Source organism: Agelaius phoeniceus, chromosome 31 (assembly GCF_051311805.1).
Source record: "Agelaius phoeniceus isolate bAgePho1 chromosome 31, bAgePho1.hap1, whole genome shotgun sequence".
Lineage (NCBI taxonomy): Eukaryota > Metazoa > Chordata > Aves > Passeriformes > Icteridae > Agelaius > Agelaius phoeniceus.
Window position 1 is genome coordinate 296,728 of NC_135295.1, and position 15,412 is coordinate 312,139.

The following is a 15,412-nucleotide window of genomic DNA, read 5'->3' on the forward strand; positions in this document are numbered from 1 at the left end:
AGGGCCAAAACCAGGCCCCAAATACCCCAGAACCAGCCCCAAATACCCCTCAACCAGCCCCCAAACCACCCCAAAAAACCCCAAACACCCCAAAAAACGCAGCACAAACGTCACCAACATTTATTTGCTGATATTTACACGGTGGGTGTGGGAGGTGTGGGGGGCGCTGTCCCCTCCCGGGTTTTGGGGTCCCCAAGGTGTCCCCATTGTCCCCTCCCGGGTTTTGGGGTCCCCAAGGTGTCCCCATTGTCCCCAGGCTCGGTGACAGCCGCGCGTGGGGGGCGAAAATTTGAAAATTCCCGAATTTTCCCCCAGTTCCGGAAAATCCCAAGACAGGCAGGGACCCTCCAGAGACCCCAAAAACCCCCGGGGACCCCCAAAAAACCCCCCCGGGGACCCACCCGGGCTTGGAGCCCCCTCCCCAAAACAGCCCCAGGCAGGGAACTGGGGACAAACCCGAGGATTTTGGGGTCAGAAACGGGGAAATTCGTCCAGGTGTGGGGCCAGGGGGATCCTCCCACCCCAAAACATGCGGGGACCCCAAAAGCCCCCGGGGACCCCCCAAATTCTGGCTCTGCTGCCCCTGATCGGGATCTGCCTCCCCAGAACAGTCTCAGGCAGGGAATTGGGGTCAGACCCGAGGGTTTTGGGGTCAGAAATGGGGAAATCTGTCCAGGTGTGGGGCCAGGGGGATCCTCCCACCCCAAAACATGCGGGGACCCCAAAAACCCCCAGGGACCCACCCAGGCTTGGAGCCCCCTCCCCAAAACAGCCCCAGGCAGGGAACTGGGGACAAACCCGAGGATTTTGGGGTCAGAAATGGGGAAATTCGTCCCTTTGTGGGGTCAAGGGGATCGTCCCACCCCAAAACATGCGGGGACCCCAAAAGCCCCCGGGGACCCCCCAAAAGCCCCTCTGGGACCTCCACCTTGGGTCCCCCTCCCCAGCACAGCCCCAGGCAGGGAATTGGGGTCAGCCCCGAGGGTTTTGGGGTCAGAAACGGGGAAATCCGTCCGGCTGTGGGGTTCTTTGGGGTCGGGGTTTGGCACACGACGCTCACAGCCCTTCCAGGGGTCCCGGCGCTGCGGGGCCCTGCGGGGACACCCCGGGGCTTGTGGGGTCCCCAAAAGGGAGGAGAGCCCGGGATCGGCCCCGGGGTTGGGGGCAGCGCCCTCCCCAACCCTTTAATGCCCTTTTGGGGTCCCCCAAATGTCCCTTTTTGGGATCATCCCCAACCCTTCAATGCCCTTTTTGGGGCCATTCCCAACCCTTTAATGCCCTTTTTGGGGGCCATTCCCCAACCCTTCAATGCCCTCTTTGGGGCCATTCCCAACCCTTTAATGCCCTTTTTGGGGTCATTCCCCAGCCCTTTAATGCCCTTTTTGGGGCCATTCCCAACCCTTTAATGCCCTTTTTGGGGCCATTCCCAACCCTTTAATGCCCTTTTTGGGGCCATTCCCAACCCTTTAATGCCCTTTTTGGGGCCATCCCCAACCCTTTAATGCCCTTTTTGGGGTCCCTCAAATGTCCCTTTTTGGGGCCATTCCCAACCCTTTAATGCCCTTTTTGGGGTCCTCCAAATGTCCCTTTTCGGGATCATCCCCAACCCTTTAATGCCCTCTTTGGGATCATCCCCAACCCTTTAATGCCCTCTTTGGGATCATCCCCAACCCTTTAATGCCCTCTTTGGGGCCATCCCCAACCCTTTAATGCCCTTTTTGGGGTCATTCCCCAGCCCTTTAATGCCCTTTTTGGGGCCATTCCCAACCCTTCAATGCCCTTTTTGGGGTCCCTCAAATGTCCCTTTTTGGGGCCATTCCCCAGCCCTTTAATGCCCTCTTTGGGGTCCCCCAAATGTCCCTTTTTGAGATCATCCCCAACCCTTTAATGCCCTTTTTGGGATCATCCCCAACCCTTCAATGCCCTTTTTAGGGTCCCCCAAATGTCCCTTTTTGGGATCATCCCAACCCTTTAATGCCCTTTTTGGGGCCATGCCCCAACCCTTTAACCCCACTCTTTTGGGGCCATGCCCCAACCCTTTAATGCCCTTTTTGGGGTCCCCCAAATGTCCCTTTTTGGGGCCATTCCCCTGTCAAGCCCTTTAATCCCCTTTTTGGGATCATCCCCAACCCTTTAATGCCCTTTTTGGGGCCGTTCCCCCTTCCGGACCCTTTATCCCTCCCTCTCTCTTGGGGTCCCCAATGTCCCTTTTTGGGACACCCCAACCCTTTCTCCCTCCCTCTCTTGGGGTCCCCAATGTCCCTTTCTGGGACACCCCAACCCTTTATCCCTCCCTCTCTTGGGGTCCCCAATGTCCCTTTTTGGGCTCAGCCCCCCCCAAAGCCCCTTTCCCCCGGCAGTTTGGGGCTGGGGGTGTCCCCAGGTCCCGTTTTTGGGGTGTTTTTGGGGTGTTTTTGGGGGGTTTGGGGTCGCTCACCTGGCCTATGTCACCTCCTCGGCCGTGTCCTCGGGCCCTTTCTGCTCGCCGCCCCCCGGGGGCGATTTCGGGGCCTCGGGCTGGGGTTTTTGGGGTTCGCTGGGTTCCTGCGGGGCCTCGGGCTGGGGTTTTTGGGGTTCGCTGGGTTCCTGTGGGGCCTCGGCGGGGCTGGGGCCCTGCGGGGCGACATCGGGGGGCCCCTGAGGCTTCTGGGGTCCCCCCGCCGCTTTTGGGGTCCCCGTGGTTTTTGGGGTCCCCGTGGTTTTGGGGATTCCCGAGGGTTTGGGATTTTTATGGGTTTGGGATTCTCCTGGTTTTGGGATTCTCCTGGTTTTGGGATTCCCAAGGGTTTGGGGATTTTTATGGGTTTGGGATTCCCAAGGGTTTGGGATTTTTATGGGTTTGGGATTCCCGAGGGTTTGGGATTTTTATGGGTTTTGGGATTCCCATGGTTTTGGGGTCCCCCTCAGTTTTTGACATTCCCAAGGGGAATATCAAAATTTCGGGATTTTTATGGGTTTGGGACTTTTATGGGTTTGGGATTCCCGTGGTTTTTGTGGGGATCTCCCTGCGGTTTTTGGGGTCCCTGCAGTTTTTGGGATTCCTGACGGTTTGGGATTTTTATGGTTTTTGGGGTCCTCCCCCGGGTTTTTGGGGTCCCGACCTGGTCGTTGCCCTCGGGGGGGCTCCTGCAGACGATGTCGCTGAACTGCGGCTCCCCGGGGCTCTCCTCGGGCGGCGCCGTGGGCGTGGCGGCTGCGGGAAAATGGGGGGAAAATGGGGAATAAATGGGGGAAAAAACACGGGGAAACGGGGAAAGAAACCGGGGAAATGGGAAAATGGGGGAAATGGAAAAAAAAACCACGGGGAAAATAGGAAAAAATGGGGGAAATGGGGAAAACAGGACAACAAGAAAATGGGTAAATGGGAAAACGAGAAAAATGGGAAAACCAGGAAAGCAGGGAATTGGGAATTTGGGGAGTTGGGAATTTGGGGATTGGGAATTTGGGGATTGGGGATTTGGGATTGGGGATTTGGGGAGTTAGGAATTCGGGATTGGGAATTGGGGAATTGAGGAGTTGGGAATTGGGGAGTTGGGAATCGGGGGAGTTGGGATTTGGGATTTGGGGCAGTTGGGATTTGGGGGAGTTGGGATTGGGGCAGTTGGGAATTGGGGGATTTTGGGCAGTTGGGATTTGGGCAGTTGGGATTTGGGGTTTTGGGATTTTGGGCAGTTGGGATTTGGGGTTTTTGCCCACCTGCCTCAGCCGCCTTCTCACTGTTGACCCTCCAGCACCAGAAGGCGCCGCCCAGGCTCACGGCCACCAGGATGAGAGACAGAACCACATAGCCCGAGGTGGAGAAGGCTGAGGGACCCCCTGGGCATGGGGACAGCCGGTGGGACACCCGGTGGGACACCCAAAGTGGAACACCCAGTGTGGGACACCCAGTGGGACACCCGGTGGGACACCCCAATGTGACACCCCAAAGTGGAACATCCAGTGTGGCACCCAGTGTGTGACACCCAGTGTGGGACACCCAGTGTGTGACACCCCAAAGTGTGACACCCAGTGTGGGACACCCCAAAGTGGGACACCCCAACTGGGACACCCAGTGTGACACCCCAGCCCTATCCCTGTCCCCATCCCTGTCCCCTCACCTCCGCCCTGGCACAGGCTCTGCAGGTCGAACAGGGCCTGTCCCTGTCCCCATGTCCCCATCCCTGTCCCCATGTCCCCATCCCTGTCCCTGTCCCCATCCCTGTCCCCATGTCCCCATCCCTGTCCCTGTCCCCATCCCTGTCCCCGTGTCCCCATCCCTGTCCCTGTCCCCATGTCCCCATCCCTGTCCCCGTGTCCCCATCCCTGTCCCCTCACCTCCGCCCTGGCACAGGCTCTGCAGGTCGAACAGGGCCTGTCCCCTGTCCCTGTGTCCCTGTCCCTGTGTCCCCATCCCTGTCCCCTCACCTCTGCCCTGGCACAGGCTCTGCAGGTCGAACAGGGCCTGTCCCCTGTCCCTGTGTCCCCATGTCCCCATGTCCCTGTCCCCATGTCCCCGTGTCCCCATCCCTGTCCCCATGTCCCCATGTCCCCATGTCCCTGTGTCCCCTCACCTCCGCCCTGGCACAGGCTCTGCAGGTCGAACAGGGCGACCTTGTGGTCGGCGGGGTTGCTGACGGTGCAGGCGTAGGTGGCGTTGGTGGCGGCGGGCGGCAGCGCCAGCCTCAGGGTGGTGCCGTCGGGGGACAGTTGGTGGCGCCCGGGCCCCAGCTGGCCCCAGGTGAGGCTGTCGCGCCGCCAGGTGACATTGACGGCGCCGCGCCCGCTGCCCTGGCACTGCAGGGTCAGGTTGCACCACTCCAGGGTGCTGGCCAGGAGCTGGCTGCGCGTCCGGGGGCTGGGCACGGCCTCTGCGAGGGGCACGGGCATGGCACCGAAAATACAAAAATAAACAAAAAAAAAATCTACCCAAAAACCCCAAAAATCTCCCCAAAAAAACCCCCAAAAAATCCCCAAAAAACCCCCAAAAATCCCCCCCAAAATCCCCCTGAAGCACGGCCTCTGCGAGGGGCACGGGCATGGCACCAAAAATAATAGAAAAAACAAAAAAAAATCTACCCAAAAAACCCCAAAAATCTCCCCAAAAGAAACCCCAAAAAATCCCCCCCCCAAAAACCCCCCCAAAAACCCCCAAAATCCCCTTGAGGCACGGCCTCTGCGAGGGGGCACGGGCATGGCACCGCAAATACCAAAATAAACAAAAAAAAATCCACCCAAAAAACCCCAGAAATCCACCCAAAAAACCCCCCAAAAATCCCCCCAAAAACCCCAAAAAACCCCAAAAATCCCCACCAAAAAAACCCCAAATCCCCCAAACGCCCCAAGGCACCGACCCTGCCTGGGATGGACGCGTTGAGGCCTGGGCATCCCCCAGCGCCGCCTGAAACCCCCTTTGGGGGCCGTGCCTCAGTTTCCCCACCCAAACCCCAACTTAACCCAATGAATAATGAACCAATTAATCAGTTAATCAATTAATTAATTAAACATTCCCCCCTCACCGCAGACAGACAGGTTGAAGGACTGAGTGTCCATCAGTGTCCCCTGAAACCCCATTCGTGCTCCGTGCCTCAGTTTCCCCACCAATGACCCACCTTAACTGAGTGAATCATTAAATGAATTATTCTAAATTATAAATGAATTCTATTATAAATTAATAATTAATGAAAGAATGAATGGATGAACCATTCCCCCCTTGCTGTGCATGGACAGGTTGAAGGCCTGGTCTTCCCCCAGCGCTGCCTGAAACCCCAATCGTGCTCCGTGCCTCAGTTTCCCCACCAATGACCCGCCCTAACTGAGTGAATAATTAAATTTACTAATTAATTAACCAATTAACCGTTCCCCCTCGCTGCAGACGGACAGATTGAGGGTCTGACCATCCATCAGTGTCCCCTAAAACCCCATTTCTGCTCCGTGCCTCAGTTTCCCCACCAATAACCCACCTTAACTGAGTGAATCATTAAATGAATTATTCTAAATTATAAATGAATTCTATTATAAATTAATAATTAATGAAAGAATGAATGGATGAACCATTCCCCCCTCGCCGTGCATGGACAGGTTGAAGGCCTGGTCTTCCCCCAGCGCTGCCTGAAACCCCAATTGTGCTCCGTGCCTCAGTTTCCCCGCCAATGACCCGCCCTAACTGAGTGAATAATTAAATTTACTAATTAATTAACCAATTAACCGTTCCCCCTCGCTGCAGACGGACAGATTGAGGGTCTGACCATCCATCAGTGTCCCCTAAAACCCCATTTCTGCTCCGTGCCTCAGTTTCCCCGCCCAAACCCCACCCGAACGCACGGAACCATTAAATTAACTCGCGAATTAATGAACGCAGCGCCGCCTCACCGTAGACGGACAGGTTGAAGGTCTGGTCATCCACCAGGGCCGGCTGCAGTTTGATGCGGGCCCCGAAGACGCCGCTGTCGCCGCTCTGCAGCGCCCGCAGCCGCAGCGCGGTGCCGTTCACCAGCTCCAGGCGCCGCCCGAAGCGGTCGCGCGGGTCCGGGCGCTCCAGCCCCGCCGGGCCCACCTCGGCCACCTGGATGGTGGCGCCGGAGCCGCCCGAGAAGCTCCACTCGATCTCCTTCACCGTCTGGTTGGGCAGCAGCGACGGCGACAGCAGCACGGAGCCGCCCAGGACGCCGTTCACCTGGCGGGGAGGGGCCCGCGACTGCCCGAAGAGCAGCTCTGCGACACAGAAACGGCACCTCAGAGGGTTTGGGGACAGTTTGGGGACATTTAGGGACATTTAGGGACAGCTGGGGACATGTAGGAACCTCCTTGTTGGAGGGGACAGCAGGACAGAGCCAGCCAGGACAGCGATCACCTGCCCGGGACTGCCCGAAGAGCAGCTCTGCGACACAGAAACGGCACCTCAGAGGGTCTGGGGACAGTTTGGGGACAGCTGGGGACAACTGGGGACATCTAGGGACCTCCTTGTTGGGGTGACAGCAGCACAGGCCCAGCCAGGACAGCCCAGGACTGCCCGAAGTGCAGCTCTGCGACACAGAAACGGCACCCAGAGCATTTGGGGACAGCTGGGGACACCTGGGGACAGCTGGGGACAGCTGGGGACATTTAGGAACCTCCTTGTTGGAGGGGACAGCAGGACAGGCCCAGCCAGGACAGCGATCACCTGCCCAGGACTGCCCAAAGAGCAGCTCTGCGACACAGAAACGGCACCTGAGAGGGTCTGGGGACAGTTTGGGGACACTTAGGGACATTTAGGGACAGCTGGGGACATGTAGGGAACTCCTTGTTGGGGGGACAGCAGGACAGACCCAGCCAGGACAGCCCAGGACTGCCCAAAGAGCAGCTCTGTGACACAGAAATGGCACCTGAGACGCTCTGGGGACACCTGGGGACACCTGGGGACATCTGGGGACACCTGGGGACAGCTGGGGACATCTGGGGACATTTAGGGAACTCCTTGTTGGGGGGACAGCAGCACAGACCCAGCCAGGACAGCAATCACCTGCCCGGGACTGCCCAAAGTGCAGCTCTGGGACAGGAAAATGGCACCAGAGCGGGTTTAGGGACACTTGGGGACATTTGGGGACAGCTGGGGACGCTTTTAGGATTTTTGAAGAGCATTTTGAGGATGTTTGGGGATGTTTTAGGGACACCTGGGGACGTTTTTAGGATGTTTGGGGCCATTTGAGGCCATTTTGGGGTCATCTGGGGACATTTGGGGACGTTTTTAGGATGCTTGGTGAAGTTTTGAGGACATTTGGGGACATTTTGGGGACGTTTTTAGGATTTCTTTTGGGGACTTTTGGGGCCATTTGGGGAGGAAGAGGAGGAAGAGGAGGAAGAGGAGGAGGAGGGGGGTCCTGGCAGCGGCCTTGGCTGGGTTCGGAGCCATTGGTGTCACCAAAAAAAGAGGGAAAAGCAGAAATTTTGGGGGAAAAGCGGCCAAAAAAGGTGAATCAATCCCAGGAGAGGAATTTCCTTCAAAAAGAGAAGGAAAAAAAGGAAATTTTGGGGTAAAAGCGGCTGCAAAAGGGGAATTCTTGCAGGTCTGGAGCGGTGTGCGAGCGGGTGCTGCTGAAAAAAGAGGGAAAAGCAGAAATTTTGGGGGAAAATCGGCGAAAAAGGCGAATGAACAAACGGGGGGGCTCTGAGCCTCCAAAAAAGAGCGGGAAAGGCAGAGGTTTTGGGGGAAAAATCGGCCAAAAAGGTCAAAAGCTAAAAACTACAGGTTCAGATGCGGCCCCATCTGAACTCGGGGCTCTCACCAGAACAACGCTCCAGGAGAGACTGGGTGGAATTCCCAGCCAGAATTTCCAAAACCTCATTTTCTGCCTCAAAACGCGCCTCCTGCAAGAGCCCTGCAGAAAAGTGAGAGGGGATTTTCTTTTTGGGCGGAATTTCTGCAAAATTGGGGCTTTTTGGGTAGAATTTCTGAAAAATTGGGGGGTTTTGGGGTAGAATTTCTGAAAAATTGGGGTTTTTTTGGGTAGAATTTCTGAAAACTAGGGTTTTTTTTGGATAAAATTTCTGCAAAATTGGGTTTTTTTGGGGAGAGTAGAATTTCCACAAAAATGGAGTTTATTGGGGGTAGAATTCCTGCAAAATTGCGGTTTTTGGGTGGAATTTCTGCAAATTTGGGGCTTTTTGGGGCCAGAATTTCTGCAGAATTGGTGATTTTCTGGGCAGTAGGATTTCCACAAAAATGGAGTTTACTGGGGGGAGAATTCCTGCAAAATTGTGGTTTTGGGGTAGAATTTCTGCAAAATTGGGATTTCTTGGGGTAGAATTTCTGCAAAACTGGGATTATTTTGGGGGGCAGAATTTCTGCAGAATTGGGGCTGTTTTGGGAGTAGAATTTCCACAAAAATGGAGTTTATTTGGGGCAGAATCCCTGTAAATTTGGGTTTTTTTGGGGCAGCTCCGGGCAGGGACAAAACCCCAAAATTTTGGCGTTGGCGACTCCCCCCGACCCCGGCCCCAGGGGAAGGTTCTGAGATTCCAGTCGGGATTTTTGGGGTTTTTTTCCCTTTTTTTTTGGCATTTCCTTGGGAAAATCCCGCCCGGCGCCGGCAGCGCCCCCGCCCCGCGGCCACCGGCGCCGGGAGTGTCCCGGGAACTTCGGGAATTTCGGGAATTTTCCCGGGAACTTCGGGACCAGCGGCTCCACCCGCTGCGGACGGGCCGGGTCCCCCCCCCGCCTTGGGGACATTCCCGGTGTCCCCTCCCGGTCCCGGTCCCCATTAAACCGGGCTTAAACCCGGGTGGCTGCAAGGCCCGTTTGGCCCGGCCTTGATTCCTGCTTTTCCCTGCTTAATTCCCGCTTTTCCCTGTTTAATTCCTGCTTTTCCCGGGTTTAATTCCCGCTTTTCCCGGGTTTGATTCCCGCTTTTCCCCAGGTTTGATTCCCGCTTTTCCCGGGTTTGATTCCTGCTTTTCCTGAGTTTGATTCCTGCTCATCCCAGGTTTAATTCCTGCTTTTCTAGGATTTGATTCCTGCTCATCCCAGGATTGATTCCTGCTTTTCCCGGTTTAATTCCTGCTCATCCCAGGTTTAATTCCTGCTTTTCCAGGATTTGATTCCTGCTCATCCCAGGATTGATTCCTGCTTTTCCAGGTTTAATTCCTGCTTTTCCCGGTTTAATTCCTGCTCATCCCAGGTTTAATTCCCGCTTTTCCTGAGTTTCATTCCTGCTCATCCCAGGTTTAATTCCTGCTTTTCCTGAGTTTCATTCCTGCTCATCCCAGGTTTCATTCCCGCTTTTCCAGGATTTGATTCCTGCTCATCCCGGCATTGATTCCTGCTCATCCCGGCATTGATTCCTGCTTTTCCCGAGTTTCATTCCCACTTTTCCCGGGTTCGATCCCTGCTCGTCCCGGGTTCCATTCCCGCTTTCCCAACCCGGCTTTAAAGCCGAGGGAATTTTCCAGCGCTCGGTGAAGTTTTTTGGGGCGTGAAGCCCCCCCAGAGCCCGGGGGAGGACGCTGAGGGCAAGGAGGGGCCGGGGAGGGGCTGCCCAAAATCCCCCGGGATTCCAAAATCCTCTCCGGGATCCCAAAATCCCCCCGGGATCCCAAAATCCCCCCGGGATTCCAAAATCCTCTCCCGAATTCCAAAATCCTCTCCGGGATTCCAAAATCCCCTCCCGAATTCCAAAACCCCCCGGGATTCCCAAACCCTCTCCCGAATTCCAAAACCCCCCGGGATTCCCAAACCCTCTCCCGACTTCCAGGACCCTTTCCCGATTATTCCCAGGACCCTCTCCCGATTATTTCCAAGTTTCCAAGACCCTCTCCCGATTATTTCCAGGATCCTCTCCCGATTATTTCCAGGACCCTTTCCCGGTTATTCCCAAACCCTCTCCCGGTTATTCCCAAACCCTTTCCCGGTTATTTCCAGGACCCTTTCCCGGTTATTTCCAGGACCCTCTCCCGGTTATTCCCAAACCCTCTCCCGGTTATTCCCAAACCCTCTCCCGGTTATTTCCAGGACCTTTTCCCGATTATTCCCAAACCTTTCCCAGTTATTTCCAGGACCCTTTCCCGATTATTTCCAGGACCCTTTCCCGGTTATTTCCAGGACCCTCTCCCGGTTATTTCCAGGACCTTTTCCCGGTTATTTCCAGGACCCTCTCCCGGTTATTCCCAAACCCTCTCCCGGTTATTTCCAGGACCTTTTCCCGATTATTCCCAAACCTTTCCCAGTTATTTCCAGGACCCTTTCCCGGTTATTTCCAGGACCCTTTCCCGGTTATTTCCAGGACCCTCTCCCGCTCTGAGCCGTCTCCATCCCCGTCCCCATTTCCCGCCGGGGTTTGCAGCCCCCCGGGGCTCCCCGAGCTTTTCCCGGGGTTTTTCCCGGTTTTCCCTCCCGGGAGGGCCCGGTTGATGCTCGGCCCCTCCCGCGCCAAGCGCCGCCCCGGCTCTGCCTGTTTATCCCAGATTTCGGGTTTTTTTGGGAGCACGCGGCTCTCCCGCAGCGCGGAGAGGAGGGAGAGGGAGGAGCGGGATCCATCCCCGCTCCCGATCCACCCCAAACCTCCGAAATCCCCGAAATTCCCCCAAAACCCAACTCCAGCCTCGCGTTTAACCCCGCGTCTCTTCCCAGCGCTCCGGATCCCGGGAATTCGGGCTTTTCCCACCTTTCCCGGGCCGGTTTTTTGGGGCATCACCTGGCGGCACCGTCCCCGCCGGGCCAATTAATCACGGAGGCAAATGAACCCCGTAATTAGAGCTGCCCGTGCGGCCGGGATGCTCCCGGAGGGCATTTACGGGAATTCTGGAATCTTTGGGAATTCCGGGGGGATCCCTCGCTCCCGGCTTTACGTAAGGAGCCGAGGAGGGGGGAAAAAAATAATTAAAAAAAAATTAAAAATCGCAGATCCCCCCCCCGCCCCAAATCCAAATAAAAACCCAAAAATTCCGCGTGGGGAGGGGGGGGGGGAGAGCCCGGGGGGTCCGGCCCCGCTGGATGCGAAATTCCAGAGCTTTCCATGGATCGGGGAGGGCCGGGGGGTCCTGGCCGAGCCCCCCCGGGGGTCCCGCGGCTCCGGGGCCGCCCCCAACTCACCTGGGCCGAGCCCCAGCAGCGCCAGCAGCAGCGAGGGCAGCCGCGCTTTGCCCCGCGGCCATTCCCGCTCCATCCCTGTGGATTTGGGTTTATTTTATCCCGGGAATCGGCTCGGAGCGGGATCAGCGGCCGGAGCGGCTCCGAGGAGCGGGAGGAGGAGGAGGAGGAGGAGGAGGAGGGGGAGGAAGGAGGAGCGACCACCCCGGCGCCGCAGCCCGAGGGGCGCGGGGCATCGCGGGGCTCAGGGAGACGGGATCGCCATGGGGGAACTGCGGGAATGGGGGAAAACAGCGGGAATGGGGGAAATCCGGGATTGGGGGAAAATCCGGGATTGGGGGGGGGAACGGGAATGGAGGGAGTGCGGGAATGGGGGGGAAAAATCACCGGGAATGGGGGGAAAATCACCGGGAATGGGGGAAAAATCACCGGGAATGGGGGGAAAAACAAACACCGAGAATGGGGGAAAATCCGGGAATGGGGGGGAAAAACGGGGATGGGGGAAAAACGGGGATGGAGGAAAAACGGGGATGGGGGGGAAAGAGGAATGGGGGGAAATGCGGGAATGGGGAAAAACAAATCCGGGAATAGGGGAAAAATGCGGGAACGGGGGGGGGGGGGGAAAGGGGAATGGGGGAAAAACGGGAATAGAGGGAGTGCGGGAATGGGGGAAAAATGCGAGAAGGGGGGGAAAAAACACCGGGACTGGGGAGGGGAAAACGGGAATGGGGGAAAACACGGGAATGGGGGGAAAATCCGGGAATGGGGAGAAATGAAAGCGGGAATGGGGAGAAATGAAAGCGGGAGTGGGGAGAGCCGCGGGAGCGGGGCTGCGGAGCGGGCGGAGCGCGCAGAATGGCGGGGGCTGCGCTGACCCCCGACCCTGCGGCGGCCGCAGAGCCCGGATCAGGGCCCGGATTAGCGGCGGGCACGGCCCGGGAGGGCTCGGGCCGCGCTCCCGAGGGGAAAAACACCGGGAAAAGGGCGGGGGGGGATTCCCGAAATGCCAGGGGCGCTCCCCGAAATGCCAGGGGCGCTCCCCGAAATCCCAGAGCCGCCCCCCGAAATTCCAGAGCCGCTCCCCGAAATTCCAGAGCCGCTCCCCGAAATTCCAGAGCCGCCCCCCGAAATGCCAGGGGCGCTCCGTGAAATTCCAGAGGCGGCCCCCGAAATGCCAGGGGCGCTCCGCGAAATTCCAGGGGCGCTCCCCGAAATCCCAGAGCCGCTCCCCGAAATGCCAGGGGCGCTCCCCGATATTCCAGGGGCTCTCCCCGATATTCCAGGGGCTCTCCCCGCAATTCCGGGAGCTCTCCCCGAAATTCTGGGAGCTCCCCTCGCGATTCCAGAGCCGCTCCCCGAAATCCCAGGGGCGCTCCCCGAAATTCCAGGGGCGCTCCCCGATATTCCAGGGGCTCTCCCGGCCCCTCCGCGGGTCCTGGAGGGGTTTGGGGTTTTGGGGATTGGGGTTTGGGGATTTGGGGTTTGGGGATTTGGGGTTCTGGGGATTTGGGGGTTTGGGGTTTAGGGGTTTGGGGGTTTGGGGGTTTTGGGTTTTAGGGGATTTGGAGGTTTGGGTTTGGAGTTTGGGGGTTTGGGGTTTGGGTTTGGGAGTTTGGGGATTTGAGGTTTGGGGGTTCGGGGATTTGGGGTTTGGGGTTTGGGGGATTTGGGAATTGGGGGTTGGAGTTTGGGGGTTTGGGGTTTGGCGGTATTGGGCAATTCGGGCTTTGGGGGTTTGGGGATTTGGGAGTTTGGGGATTGCGGTTTGGGGGTTTGGGGGATTTGGAGTTTCGGGGTTTGGGGATTTGGAGTTTGGGGTTTGGGGAAGGAGATGCCGGAATTTCTCCTTCCCTTCCCTCCCTCCCTTCCCTCCGGCTGATCCCGGTTTTCCAGCCGGGAATTCCAGCGGGAAAAGCTCTGCCAGCCGGGAATTTGGGAATCCAATTTATTGGGGATGGAATTCCCGGTGGGAAAATCGGGAACGTGGGGAGAGGGGACCCGCGGCGGGGCCGGCACCCAAGGGGTTAATCCCAGCTTCTGTTTTTCCAGGATTTTTTTTTTTGAGGAATTCCCCAAACGGACGAGGGAGCAGCCAGGTGTCCCAAAAAATCGAATTTTGGGGGCGCTCGGCGGTTTTTGGGTGCCCCAAATCCCTCCAGGATTCCCCTTTTCCGCCTCTCATCCCAAAAAACCTGGAAGAACGGAACGGAGGGTCCTGGCCTGGGCTAATTAACGGCAATTAAGGGTTAATGAAGGGCTGGAGGGGCGATAAAACCTCTGGAATTCCGCTGGAATCCCTGGGGCAGAAGAGAGGGAAGAGCTTGGAGCAAAGCCCAGCCCGGGAAATTCGGGATGCGGAGAATTCCTGGAAGGAAAATTGAAATTATTCCAAAGCAATTCAGGGATCACAAAGTGAAACAGGACAGGAGATTGGAATGGGGATTTTCTTTTTGGTTTTATTGGGATCAGAGCCAGGAAAACCAGGGGAAAAAAAAAAAAGGAAGAAAAGCCATTCCCAGGGCCAGGAATATCCTGGATTTTTAGGGAAACCTGGAATAATTTGGCTTGGAAAGAGCTGACATGTCCCAATTCCATTGGCAGGGACACTCACATTATCCCACGGCACTCCGAGCTGGATTTTTGAGGAATTTAAAGGAATTTTAAGGAATTATTTAAAGGAATTTTAAGGAATTCCTGCTTTTTTTTTTTCCCAGCCCCATTTCCTTGGATCATCCTGGCGGGCGATCCTTTTATGTGGAAATGAAGGAATTGTAAGGAATTTTAAGAAATTTTCAGGATTTTTCAGGGATTTTCAGGAATTTTAAAGTATTTTCAGGAATTTTTAAGATTTTTCAGGAATTTTCAAGATTTTTCAGGAATCTTCATGACTTTCAGGAATTTTAAGGCATTTTAAGGAATTTTCAGGGTTTTTTTCCCCACACTGATCCCAAAACCCGGAGTTTTCTGGGATGTGGCTGTGAGGAAGGCCTCAATCCACTGGGATCCATCCCAAACCCTGGGAAGGGAGAAATAAATCCAGGGTTTGGGGACCCCAAATCCAGGGATGAAGAACCCCAAATTCAGGAATGGGGAGCCCAAGTTTAGGGATGTGGACCCAAATTCAGGGATGGGGAACCCCGAATCCAGGGAATGAGGGATCCCAAAATCAGGGATGTGGACCCAAATTTAGAGTTTTGGACCCCAAACCCAGGGGAAGGGGGGAGACACCGCCAAACCCCACAGAACTGAGGGGGGCCCTCAAAACCCCCTTTGGGACCCCTCCAGGCCTGGGGCTGCTCCCCGAGGATCCAGGCGGGGACAAAGGGAAGATTTTGGGGATTTGGGGGGGTCTTTCCCCTCATGGGGTCCCCAAATCCCCTCAGGACCCCAAAAATCCCCTCAGGACCCCCAAATCCCCTCACGGCACAGCGATGACGTAATGGGGAGACCACGCCCACAACAGTATGGCGGGACGGAAAATCTCGCGAGAGCTCGCCGTGTCCCGAGGTCATAAATAGCCCCGCCTGAGGGACGCGGTCCCCAGAGCCCGCCCAGACGGGGGCGGGCACGGAAGGGGGGCGGGTGCTGCGCTGCGGATGCGGCCAGGCCCCGTCATGGCGGGGTTGTGAGGGGAGAATGGGCAGACCGCGGGAATTCGCGTCGGGAATTCGGGAATTACTCCTTGGAATGGCTCCCCAGCCTTGGAATGGCACCGCAGCCGTGCAGTGACAGCGGTGTCCCCTTGTCCCGCTGTACTTTGGCTGAGGGGCCTGTAAGAGCCGTGAGGGGAAACTGAGGCACGATGGCTCCCGCGTTTCCAAAATTTTTATATTTTTCCACATAAAGTCTGGAAAATACTTCCCGATTCCTTCT

The 15,412-nt window shown here is 56.7% G+C and overlaps 1 protein-coding gene across 5 annotated transcripts; it reads right to left on the bottom strand.

Annotated features, from left to right (window-relative positions):
* Window positions 1-105: 105 nt before the first annotated feature.
* Window positions 106-11,912, bottom strand: LOC129133598 (SLAM family member 8). Of its 5 annotated transcripts, none has more exons than XM_077192168.1 (8): window positions 11,543-11,909; window positions 8,241-8,333; window positions 6,349-6,690; window positions 4,551-4,847; window positions 3,697-3,816; window positions 3,102-3,193; window positions 2,438-2,613; window positions 106-1,092 (listed from the first exon to the last, which is right to left on the bottom strand). In XM_077192168.1, the coding sequence occupies exons 1-7, from the start codon at window positions 11,613-11,615 to the stop codon at window positions 2,443-2,445; spliced, it is 1,188 nt and encodes a 395-aa protein (XP_077048283.1). In that variant the 5' UTR covers window positions 11,616-11,909; the 3' UTR covers window positions 106-1,092; window positions 2,438-2,442. The 5 variants fall into 5 exon arrangements, with proteins under 5 accessions (XP_077048283.1, XP_077048281.1, XP_077048282.1 ...); XM_077192166.1 differs by lacking the exons at window positions 8,241-8,333; window positions 11,543-11,909 and adding exons at window positions 6,877-6,935; window positions 7,089-7,241 and having other exon boundaries at window positions 2,438-2,646; window positions 6,349-6,710; XM_077192167.1 differs by lacking the exon at window positions 8,241-8,333 and having other exon boundaries at window positions 2,438-2,646; window positions 11,543-11,912.
* Window positions 11,913-15,412: the final 3,500 nt, after the last annotated feature.

What these genes read in the sequence shown, in the direction of transcription:
- LOC129133598 (XM_077192164.1), bottom strand. Translation starts at nt 7,226, where the DNA reads ATGTCCCTAAGTGTCCCCAAACTGTCCCCAGACCCTCTCAGGTGCCGT. An exon ending in TGAGAAGGCGGCTGAGGCAG is followed by an intron (nt 3,194 to 3,696) that starts GTGGGCAAAAAC and finishes ATTTTCCCGCAG; the next exon opens with CCGCCACGCCCACGGCGCCG. An exon ending in CCCCCGAGGGCAACGACCAG is followed by an intron (nt 2,647 to 3,101) that starts GTCGGGACCCCA and finishes GGGGGACCCCAG; the next exon opens with AAGCCTCAGGGGCCCCCCGA.